Source organism: Camelus dromedarius, chromosome 12 (genome assembly GCF_036321535.1).
Source record: "Camelus dromedarius isolate mCamDro1 chromosome 12, mCamDro1.pat, whole genome shotgun sequence".
Lineage (NCBI taxonomy): Eukaryota > Metazoa > Chordata > Mammalia > Artiodactyla > Camelidae > Camelus > Camelus dromedarius.
The window spans coordinates 14346204-14356951 of record NC_087447.1 but is presented as its reverse complement, the minus strand read 5'-3'; the positions used below and the strand labels follow the sequence as shown (position 1 = coordinate 14356951).

The following is a 10748-nucleotide window of genomic DNA, read 5'->3' as shown; positions in this document are numbered from 1 at the left end:
CAGCGCGCCCCGTCGTCTTCCCATTCCCACACGGATAGGTGTGTGCGTAGCCGCCTTTCTCCCGCGGTCGGCTCCGCCCTTCAGCGCTCGGCTTGGTGCAGTCCTGACCCCCGGGGGTGAATGGTACGGCCCCGGCCCCTCAGCCTCCCCCTCTCTCACCGCGTCGGAGTGGTACGCGCCCCCCAGTGCAGACGCGGAACTGGCGCGCGCTCGAAGCCGCGGTCGCGCGGGGGAGCGACTGACGCTCGGCCGCCAGGGTTCGCCTGGCCGAGCCTGGCAGGTTCCCCGAGGCTTGGGAGGTAGGAAGGTCTGGGTCACTGAGGGTTCTGGAAGAGTGTTTGGGACGGGGCTCCTCGGGGGAAACAGGCTCTGAGAGGAAACGGGCTCTAGAGGGACGGGGCCATGGAGGCCCTAAAGGAGTTTGTGTGGGGAGTCTCGAGAGGGAGAGCGGGGGGATCCGTGAAGAAGGGGGTGGGGCTAGAGGTGGGGGCTTTCGGGCCGCGGGCTGCGAGCCTGGGCGCTGCTCGTGGCTGCGGGGCTAGATTCCTGCGGGGCTGGCGGGCGGCCCTGGTTCCGGGGCGGGGGCGAACTGTCCAGCAGGTGAGGAGGCGGGCAGAGCTGTCCAGCTTGGGGACCGAGCCGGGCTAAGCACATGGCGCGCGTGTGTGCGTGTGCCCGTGCATGTGCCCGTGTGTGTGTGTGTGATACATTTTTGGGTTTTTAGGATTTGGAGAAGCATGTTAGGTTCTTAAAATTTTTTTTTTTTAATTTGGTGTTTCAAAATTGGCTTGTTGGAGAGGGAGACGCGGTTCAATCTTTCCTGTTACTGCTTCCATCCCCATTCTCTTGCATCTCTAAATTCGTCCTCCTTTTCCTGCCCACCTCAACTCTGCCTATTACCTACCTCCTTGCTCTCATTCTTCCCCGAGCTGGACCAGTCTGTGCTGAAGCGCTTGCAAGGTCACTGCCTGGGGAGGAGGTGGAGGGGAGCCTCCTGTTGTGCTCACGTCAGCAAAGATGTCATATCGCTCTCCGGTTCCTGTGGTTTTACTATGACATCTTGCCTAAAACGAGGGACGAACCCAAAGGGTTGGTTAATGTGCCCATTTGTAAGCTGAAAAGACATCGATAACTTAAAGGTCTGTGGATTCTAAATCTGTACTTGCATGGAGTGGATGATAATTGTGTAGGACTTCAGCAGATAGGTATGCGTTTTGAGCTTGATGCTTTTGGAATATAGTAGCTAGGAAACGAGGAGCTGCATGTTAGTAAATACGGTTGAGGCAGGAGGCAGAGTCTTGAGTCTGGATGGATATGAAGACAGAATGTGAGTTATAGGTAGTTGGAAGATTTAGAGTCTTTGTAAGGAGGGAAGAGAATGGGAAGAAAAGCCTTGGTTATCTCTGCAATCTGAATAACCGAAGGCAGTGGCTGTTGATGAGATATGAGTTGAGGCTAAAAATCCATCCTATCACTAGTGGCTAGAATAGTCACAAGATCTCAGGGTCCTTGTGGCTTTAGAGGGAGATGAGCACTGTACAGCATGATAATGATTTCAGTTTTATCTAATGATTTTCGGGAGAGGGGCTGGGATCCCACCAAGAATAGAGATCTAATGCTTAATATATTAGTAGAAGATGCTTCAGGTGTGATCTTTGAGATTTTTGCAGGGGAGGGCTCCTGGTTTTCAATGTAAACATAAATTTCAAGCCTTAGCCGTGAGCTCTAGTCCTGTAAATTGTTTTATTTTAAGATACTTTGGCTCTTACTAGGAATTTTAAATATAATTCTTTATGGAATGAATTATGCTTTTACCCATCTCCCATTTCATTTCTGTGTTTCCCTTCCCTTCTCATTCTGCTTGGGAGGGGCTGAACTCTGCCCTGTAACAGTGTCCCACATTCTGCAGTATGCTCATGACAGCAAAGCATTGGAGAGAACCAAAGGGTTTTAGGGGTGGTAGTAATGCCTAGAAATGAGTATATGGCAAGCTTGGGAACTTGGTTTTGGTTATGTAGAAAGGAGAGATCTCTATCAAAATCCAGAATTAGGACAAAGTGAAACTAAAGGCACATGGAGGAGAAGATAACCTAATAACTAGTAGGTACTGTCAGTGGAAGAGGTGTCTTCAGATTCAATGAGAATGAATTATTATGGGCACTGGCCAACTCTGGAGTAGCAGCTGCTAGCACTGTGCGGTCACCAAGCAGGGGAGGGGTGGTGGCTCTGCTATAAATAGTGCTGGAGCCAGAGTTTCTATGGAGACAAAACTGAATCCTCTTACCTGCGGGTCCTCTATTGGGAGCAAGAGAAAGGAGGGAGAAGTATTTTGATGATTTGAGAGGTGTTGCAAATTGGCCTTTTATTTATTATTATTATTATTATTATTATTAATTATTATTATTATTATTATTACTTAGGGGAGAAAACAGATAGAACTTCCACTCATCTAAATCAAATAAAGCCTTAAGTGTACAGGGTGTACGTATGTTGTATATATGGGAGTTCACACAGCAGCAAAGAAGGGAAGGGTGTGTGAGAGTGTGTGTAGTGTAATGGGATTCTCTCTATGTGTGTAAGGAACAAAGTGTTAGTGTGGCCATGTGTAGAGCACAGAAGTGGAATACTGGAAGCGCTAAAAGTGTCCTTGTCATGAAGTGAAACACTTTATTTAGAGAAGTGTATGGAGACCCAACAGGAAATAAATTATAGTTAAGGCCATGTAAGCTTTTCCTAATTTTTGGACGATGGTTTAGAAATTCCTCTGAGCACCTCTCCCTGTCCTTGCAGAAATTCTGTTATTTCTGCATTTAGTTCCTAATCACTAAAAGATACAGAAGGACAAGGCTTTATCTGTGTGTATTGTATTACTGATTCCAAATCCTGGGACCAGAATAGAGGCAGAGTGTGATTCAGCACCAAGGGCAGAGCTAGTAGCAGTAGCCACTGGGCCCCTTTCTTGCTTGAAGAGGAAAGAAAAATAGTTTAGATAAAGCCTTTGGGGCATAGAAATTCTTCATTTGAAATCACATGGGGTAGAGTAGCCAGCTGCTGTTATTGTCTGAGTGCAATTAACTATACAGTCTATATGATAGTTCCACATCAAGCTGAATGCAGAATATTGGAACAGAGAATAATTAGGTTTCCACCTAGAGCTAGGAGTGCAGATTAGTGCTGATTAGAGAGTCTGGTTTGATCCTGATCCACCCTGGAGCAGTCCTGAAAATGACTTAATTTTTGTTATCATAATAACTAAGTCTAGATTAGACTGACTAGGCTTGTTTTTCAGAAACAGCCTCAGGGGTGAGGCTGGAAATGAACTGGTTTGTGTTATGGGGATGGGGAGGTGAGCCATTATTTATCCTACTTCTTGACATTTGACTCTGTGAGCTCATAAGCCTGGGCAGAGCTCTGGGCTAGGAAAAGGGTCATGTTCTCCTATCTTTAGTACTAACATGGAAGATCTTCTGACCTCTGTCCTTGGCTGGCATGAAACTGAGAGGGATGAGTCTCTCAGGCACAGCAGTGGATCTTATCTGTACTTTTTTCCTATTAGACTTGGATTTTGAGATACCTGAATTCCTCCTGTGAACATTGACTCCACGCTGGGAGCCTTAAAGTTTCTCTGAGATGAACTGATGAATCGAAACCATGGTGCAAAAGAAGAAGTTCTGTCCTCGGTTACTTGACTATCTAGTGATCGTAGGGGCCAGGTAACGAAGAAGTGACTGATTTTTTTCTTGTCATCTGGGATAGCCATAAAAATCCATAATTATCCCCCTTCCCCATTTTCACGTTGCTTTGCATATCTCATTCTTCCCCTTTTATTTTACCCTGATAGAAGCCTTGTTGCCAGTAGTGAAAACAAAACAGGTGGATTGAGGGTATTGGCCTGGAGGAACCGAGACAGCAAAACTCTGCTCCTTAACTAGCATCTTTGTAATTTTGAGCAAATGTACTCTATATACCCCAATTTCCTTATTTCATAAAAAGAAAAAGTACATTGTGCTCCTTCTCTGTCTACACATGCTCTTTTGGGAATTCATGAGCTAATACACCTTGAAGGGTGTTAATCATCTTAAGGTGTTAGTGATAATTTTATTGTCTCCATTTTCCTTTCATTTTAGGATAGGTGTCTTCATGGCAGTGCACACCTCATTTAGCCTTACCAGCTAAATGTGGCAAGCAGCTCCCATGTTGTCCAATTTCTGCAGCTAGATGACTTTATCCAAAAGAGCATTTTGAACTTTATTTCTTGACTGTGGTTAAAATTTGAAAGAGCGGTCTATTCCTTCAGGCTACTGAATTTGTCTTTATGTTCTTCAGGCACCCGAGCAGTGACAGTGTGGCCCAGACTCCAGAATTGCTAAGGCGGTACCCGTTAGAGGATCACCCTGAGTTTCCCCTGCCCCCAGACGTCGTGTTCTTCTGCCAGCCAGAGGGCTGTCTGAGTGTGCGGCAGCGGCGCATGAGCCTGCGGGACGACACCTCTTTTGTCTTCACTCTCACCGACAAGGACACTGGAGTCACGCGTTATGGCATCTGTGTTAACTTCTACCGCTCCTTCCAGAAGCGCATGCCTAAGGAAAAGGGGGAGGCTGGGGCAGGGTCCCGTGGGAAGCAAGGACCCCGTGCCACCTGCGTCTCAGAAGAGGTTGGCACTGAGAACTCAGAGAGTGGCTCGTCCCTGCAGCCTCCCAGTGCTGACTCCACCTCGGACGTGAACCATTCTCCTCGGGGCAAACACCGGGCCAAGGCAGGGAGCCGCTCCCGCAACAGCACTCTGACATCCCTGTGTGTGCTCAGCCACTACCCCTTCTTCTCCACCTTCCGAGAGTGTCTGTACACCCTCAAACGTCTGGTGGACTGCTGTAGTGAGCGGCTGCTGGGCAAGAAACTAGGTATCCCTCGAGGCATACAAAGGTACGGTTTGCTGCTGATGCTCAGAAGAGAGGGGAGGCCTTTAGAGTTGAGGTATAATTGGCTTGTGAGGTGGGTAGGAAATTTCCTCTAAAGTCTGAGGTCCTTTACACCTACTTAAGCATATCATGTTAGTCCTTGCAAGCCAAGACTGCTGTGTTTAGACGTCTTTCCATCATTGTGTGTGGAGTGATGCTGAGGAATTTGATGTTTCATGGTGGGCAGGACATTAAGTCTTGCTCTATATATATTTTTGCACTTGTTCTTACCCTTGTATATGCTGTGTGGTCCTCTCTCAGCCCAAAGGGTGGGCTTTTCTAGTTGCAGTTGGGTTTCAGCTCCTGGTGCTTACGTGTCTGTTTCCTGCTGTCTGCTCCTCAGGGACACCATGTGGCGCATCTTTACCGGATCGTTGTTAGTAGAAGAGAAGTCAAGTGCCCTTCTGCATGACCTTCGAGAGGTTGAGGCCTGGATTTATCGATTGCTGCGCTCCCCAGTACCTGTCTCCGGGCAGAAGCGAGTGGACATTGAGGTCCTACCCCAGGAACTCCAGCAAGCTCTGACCTTTGCTCTTCCAGACCCCTCTCGATTCACCCTGGTGGATTTCCCACTGCACCTTCCCTTGGAACTTCTGGGTGTGGATGCCTGCCTTCAGGTGCTAACCTGCATCCTGTTAGAGCACAAGGTGAGAGACCAGCTTTCTAGACTGTTCTAGGGAAGGGGCTTTGAAGCATGGCAGAGGCTAGATCATGAGCTCTTTGAGGATAGGGACTACATCTTTTTCATTGTTTGTCTCCAGGAGATAACAGGTAGACAACAGCTTCTCAGCAGGTGTGGGTTGAATTAAGGTATTGATATCATGTAGGGTATATTCAGAGGGCTTGACACTCAGTTGAATTATCCTTAACTACACCAACCTAGTTCTCTGGACACTGCAGTAGTTCTGGTCCCGTGAGTGACCCTGGGATTTGGGGGTACAAGAACTAGGAAGGTGAAAGGGTGATTCAAAGGAGGATTATCACAGTGCTTGCATTGGGAAGTGGCAGGCAGGGTGGAGCTCAGAGCAGTGATAATTGTAGAAACTAAGCTCCCAGGGCCATGGGCATGGTGAAATAGAAATTAAATTGTGGTGTTGGAAGCTGTTTTCTCATAAATCTTACCTGTACTGTTGTGTGATCCTTATGGTTTGGCAGGTGGTGCTACAGTCCCGAGACTACAACGCACTCTCCATGTCCGTGATGGCATTTGTGGCAATGATCTATCCCTTGGAGTATATGTTTCCTGTTATCCCACTGCTGCCCACCTGCATGGCATCGGCAGAACAGGTGAATGTCAAGGTGTCCTCTGGCTTTGTCACCTCTGTTCCAACTCTGTCCAGCTCTGAGGGAAAAGGCTCAATGCCCAGAAAAGGTTGTAAATCAGTACTGGTCCTGAATTCCTTATTATTATCTATTTGTCTGCAGAATCTGACCTGACTTAAACTGATCTGGTGCAAAACCTGTGCGATTTATGTTTTTTATTTATCACAGTTAACATTAATGATTATAGGCTACTAGCTACACCACTGCAGGTGCTACATAATATGTAGAATATACACTGTTACCTTTCTAAAATCTGAAAAATTCTGAACTTTGAAACACATCTACCTTTAAGGATTTTGGAAAAGATTGTGGATGTGCATTTCTTTATCTAGAAAAATCCTAATTCAATAATAAGTGATCATAATAGGTTTCAGTTTTGTTTCTTATCTGCCACAGCTGCTGTTGGCTCCAACACCGTACATCATCGGGGTCCCTGCCAGCTTCTTCCTCTATAAATTGGACTTCAAAATGCCTGATGACGTATGGCTAGTGGATCTGGACAGCAACAGGGTGAGGCTCTTGGCCAAGGCATTGTAGCGCTGGATTCTGTTCTGTTTCTCTAGGTTACTCCTAGGAAGGTCCCGAGTTTGTGGGTGACTTCTGTTGTGAGACTCATTGAAACAACTTTTAAAAAATGCTGCTTTTACTTTATTGGCTTAATAGGTCCTTGGTTAGAACTCAAAGAATCATAAGATTTCATTTTGCCAGAGTTAAGAGCTTCCCTCCATCTTCTGAGAGCAGTAGGGCAGATATCATTGCAGGATTGTTACAGTTGCTGTAGGTCTTCTGATGGTTTTCTAGGAGTGTGGTTTCTAGTAAGAAACTGTCTTTTGGTGCAGACTTAAAAAAATGTATGTTACCATTCTGCAGTGTAAGTACGTTGAAACTTTGGTAGGTAGCCCTTATTTGTGTTAATCGTGAAACTTTAGAAAATGCAAATAAGTATAAAGAAGCAAATAAAAACCATAACCCTATTATCTAGAGATAGTCATCAATAACATTTAGGTATATTCCTTTTCAGATGTATGTGTATGTCATATATGTGTGTATATATATGTCTTACGTGCATATGTATATAACATAACATATGTATTTGCGTAGATATAATGTTATATATATAACTTCCTATTCTTGTCATTTAACCTTATGCAAGAGAAACTCCATAGCAATTAGTTCTAAGGTCATGCCTTTTATCTCTTTTTCTGGTGTAGGTGATTGCCCCCACCAATGCAGAAGTGCTGCCTATCCTGCCAGAACCAGAATCATTAGAGTTGAAAAAACATTTAAAGCAGGTAAGTGAAGAATGAAGAAAAGGAAGGGGAGAAACTGCAGCTATAGGACTGCTGTAGGCAGACAGCTATTTTAAAAGCCAGTTTCCTTTCAGACTTCAAGCGGAGTAGATTTTCTTAGCCTTGGGTGGGCTTGAGAAGAGGTATATCCCATTTTTGGGTAGCAGGGTAAATCTCAAAAAGGGCTTTTTAGATTCCTTTTAATTCATTGTGTGTGCTCTCCCACCCTCAGACACTTGTAATGCTGTGTAAAACAACCCTTCACTTTTTGTTTCTTGTCACGTCTGCCATTCTTTATGGCCTTGGAACATTCTCTCAGTCTTATATGGAGAGAGTTAGTAGTTGGACCATCTTGCTCCTTTTATATTTCCTCTTGAATTGACCTCTGGTCCCTATAGAATCCTCTCTTCAAAAATTCCTCTCTTTGAGTAATCCCTTAAATGCATTTTTCATTGGTTGATTTTCTTCTTCTTCTGCATGCTGAACACAGTACCTGAAGGTAAAACTTGACAAGGCCCTGTTCCTCTGTCCTGCTGTGTGTGTTATGTAGGACCACCAGTAGATAGCTCGGTATTTCTTTTTAGGAATCCCTCATGTGGAGGGTCTTCAGGAATTTCTCTGTTGTCTCAGTTGCTTAGCAGTACCTCCTGGTGAAATGTGCTTGGTGGGTCATTTCGTATCACCCCTCTTGCTCTCACTTGCTTCATCACTGCTGATGTAATATGATACCTTGTTACTGCAGAGTCTGGTGAGGATTGCGAGTTCAGAAAGTTCTTTAGCTGTCTTCCTTTGCAATGTTTTCATTCTTGATGATTGCTTCAGTATGACTAATGTGGTGGGGAGGTTGACATATAGAATTGTACTTTAATTTTTTTTTTTTTGAGGTGGGGAGGTAATTAGGTTTATTTATTAATTTTCTAATGGAGGTACTAGGGATTGAACCTAGGACCTCGTACATGCTAAGCAGTCACTCTGTCACTGAGCTATGCCCACCCCCTGGAATCATACTTTAAATGTTTGTAGAAGCTATGCTCCTTGGGCTCAGTGGTGCTGTGTTCTGACCCCTCCTCCTCAAAGTGTCGTCCCTAGAGCCCCAGCATCACCGGGGCTTGTTGAAAATGCAGAATCTGCATTTTAACAACATCCCCAGGTGATTCCTTCTCTCATTAACATGTAAGAAACACTGCAGGTCTAGGCCAGTGGTTTTCAAACTGCCCCATGGAGCTTCTTGGGGGTTGATTTAGTTTGGGACCACTGAGCACGTGAGGCTCTGGGTTCCTTATGTCCTTCAGAGAAGTTCTTCTACTTACATGTTTCAGTTGTTTATACTTCCATGTAGATTTCAATTGAAAAACAAGATTTCACAGCTAAAACAAATTTGAAAACTATTGCCTTGGACTTCAGATTTGAACAAGTTGCCTTGAGTCAGATTGGCTTAAGCTAAAAATTTCACAATTCAGATTGTTTTCTAACGATTAAAATATTTGGATTCTTATTTCAAAGATGAAGGCTCTTTCCTGGGAAATGAGATTGGCGAGCTACCCAGGAATCTGCCTTCTGTGAGGGACTTCTTATTGTTCCACAGGCTCTCGCCAGCATGAGTCTCAACACCCAGCCCATCCTCAATCTGGAGAAATTCCATGAGGGCCAAGAGGTCCCTCTTCTCTTGGGAAGGCCTTCTAATGACCTGCAGTCCACACCTTCTACGGAATTCAACCCACTCATCTATGGCAACGATGTGGATTCTGTGGATGTCGCAACCAGGTACAGCCAAGCCAGCTGGACAATCATGAGCTCTCAGTTGGTCTCTGCTCACTCAGTGACCTTGGGGCAGATTACTTCCCTGAGCCAGAGTTTCTTTGTATATAAAATATGTATAATATTTGCTTATATTTGCCACTTAGTAAATGGAAGAAATAGTTCATTATATGCTCAGGCCTTTTAGGCCTTGAGTGAAAACGGGGGTTGATGATTCTTGAAGATACCTCTGCCCTTGACTTTGGAAGCCTGTTGAGTGATGACTGTGGGAGGCGGTCTGAGACCTCGGACCAGAGGGCCCCTCACTCTGTGGGGTGTGGGACTCGGGTCGTCTCACCATCCCCTTCTTCCCCAGAGTGGCCATGGTCCGTTTCTTCAACTCCCCCAACGTGCTGCAGGGCTTTCAGATGCACACACGTACCCTGCGTCTCTTCCCCCGGCCCGTGGTAGCTTTTCAAGCTGGCTCCTTTCTAGCCTCACGTCCCCGGCAGACTCCTTTTGCTGAGAAACTGGCCAGGACTCAGGCTGTGGAGTACTTTGGAGAGTGGATCCTCAACCCCACCAACTATGCCTTTCAGCGAATTCACAACAGTGAGTCCACCTACGCTCTGCTCTGCCCCACCTTCTGTCTTTGTCCTCCTGATGGCTCTTCTCTTTGCTTTCCCCTTTCTAATCTTCATCCTGCCCCTTCCATCCCTATTCTGCAGTAGGCTTTTTCCTACCTTCCTCTTATGTTTTGCTTGCTTTTTTCCTCCTTGTTGCTGACCCACTTCCTTCTTCCTCCTTGGGCAGACATGTTCGATCCAGCCCTGATTGGCGACAAGCCAAAGTGGTACGCCCACCAGCTGCAGCCCATCCACTATCGGGTCTACGACAGCAGCTCCCAGCTGGCTGAGGCGCTGCGCGTGCCGCCAGAGCGCGACTCTGATTCTGACCCTACTGATGACAGGTCAGCAGCCCCTATGGCAGCCAAACAGTTCTTTCAGGCTGAGAGGCTCTCACTAGCCCTTATTGAGCACGACGGCAGAGCCTCATAGGATTTAGACATCAGTCCTTGAAGCCTTGGCTGTATTTTGGTTGAATGTTTTGTGTTGTTTCCTCATTTTATCTTGTTCCCTGGCCTTGAGTTAAGAGTGCTCCTCTGTTTATTTTTCCTAATGGTTGTTATTACTGTTTGACTCTACATACACGTTATATTGCATGTAAATACGTATATACAGTATACTGCACTTTTTTTTAGTTTACATATATGTACTTATTATTGTTTCTACCTAATAAAACTGAAAAAGGAGAAAAAACCAACAAACAAAAACAACAACAAAAAAAGAGTGAGAACAACAGATTAAAAAAGATTTGATTAAAAAAAATGCTGCTTGTTGATTCTTTTCCCTGCTCCTCCTTTCTGTTTTATTTTTATGCT

The 10748-nt window shown here is 45.5% G+C and overlaps 1 protein-coding gene across 50 annotated transcripts in view; it reads left to right on the top strand.

Annotated features, from left to right (window-relative positions):
• The first annotated feature begins 144 nt into the window (after positions 1 to 144).
• MADD (MAP kinase activating death domain) overlaps positions 145 to 10748 on the top strand; it is a 36372-nt gene continuing 25768 nt past the window's right edge. For all 50 annotated transcript variants that reach the window (XM_031459645.2, XM_031459644.2, XM_064492380.1 and 47 more), the window contains exons 1-10: positions 145 to 299; positions 3557 to 3713; positions 4327 to 4923; positions 5302 to 5605; positions 6114 to 6245; positions 6678 to 6791; positions 7493 to 7573; positions 9156 to 9334; positions 9684 to 9919; positions 10121 to 10277. In XM_031459645.2, coding sequence (XP_031315505.1) covers positions 3652 to 3713; positions 4327 to 4923; positions 5302 to 5605; positions 6114 to 6245; positions 6678 to 6791; positions 7493 to 7573; positions 9156 to 9334; positions 9684 to 9919; positions 10121 to 10277 — 1862 coding nt within the window. In that variant the 5' untranslated portion in view covers positions 145 to 299; positions 3557 to 3651. The remainder of the gene's footprint in view (positions 300 to 3556; positions 3714 to 4326; positions 4924 to 5301; positions 5606 to 6113; positions 6246 to 6677; positions 6792 to 7492; positions 7574 to 9155; positions 9335 to 9683; positions 9920 to 10120; positions 10278 to 10748) is intronic.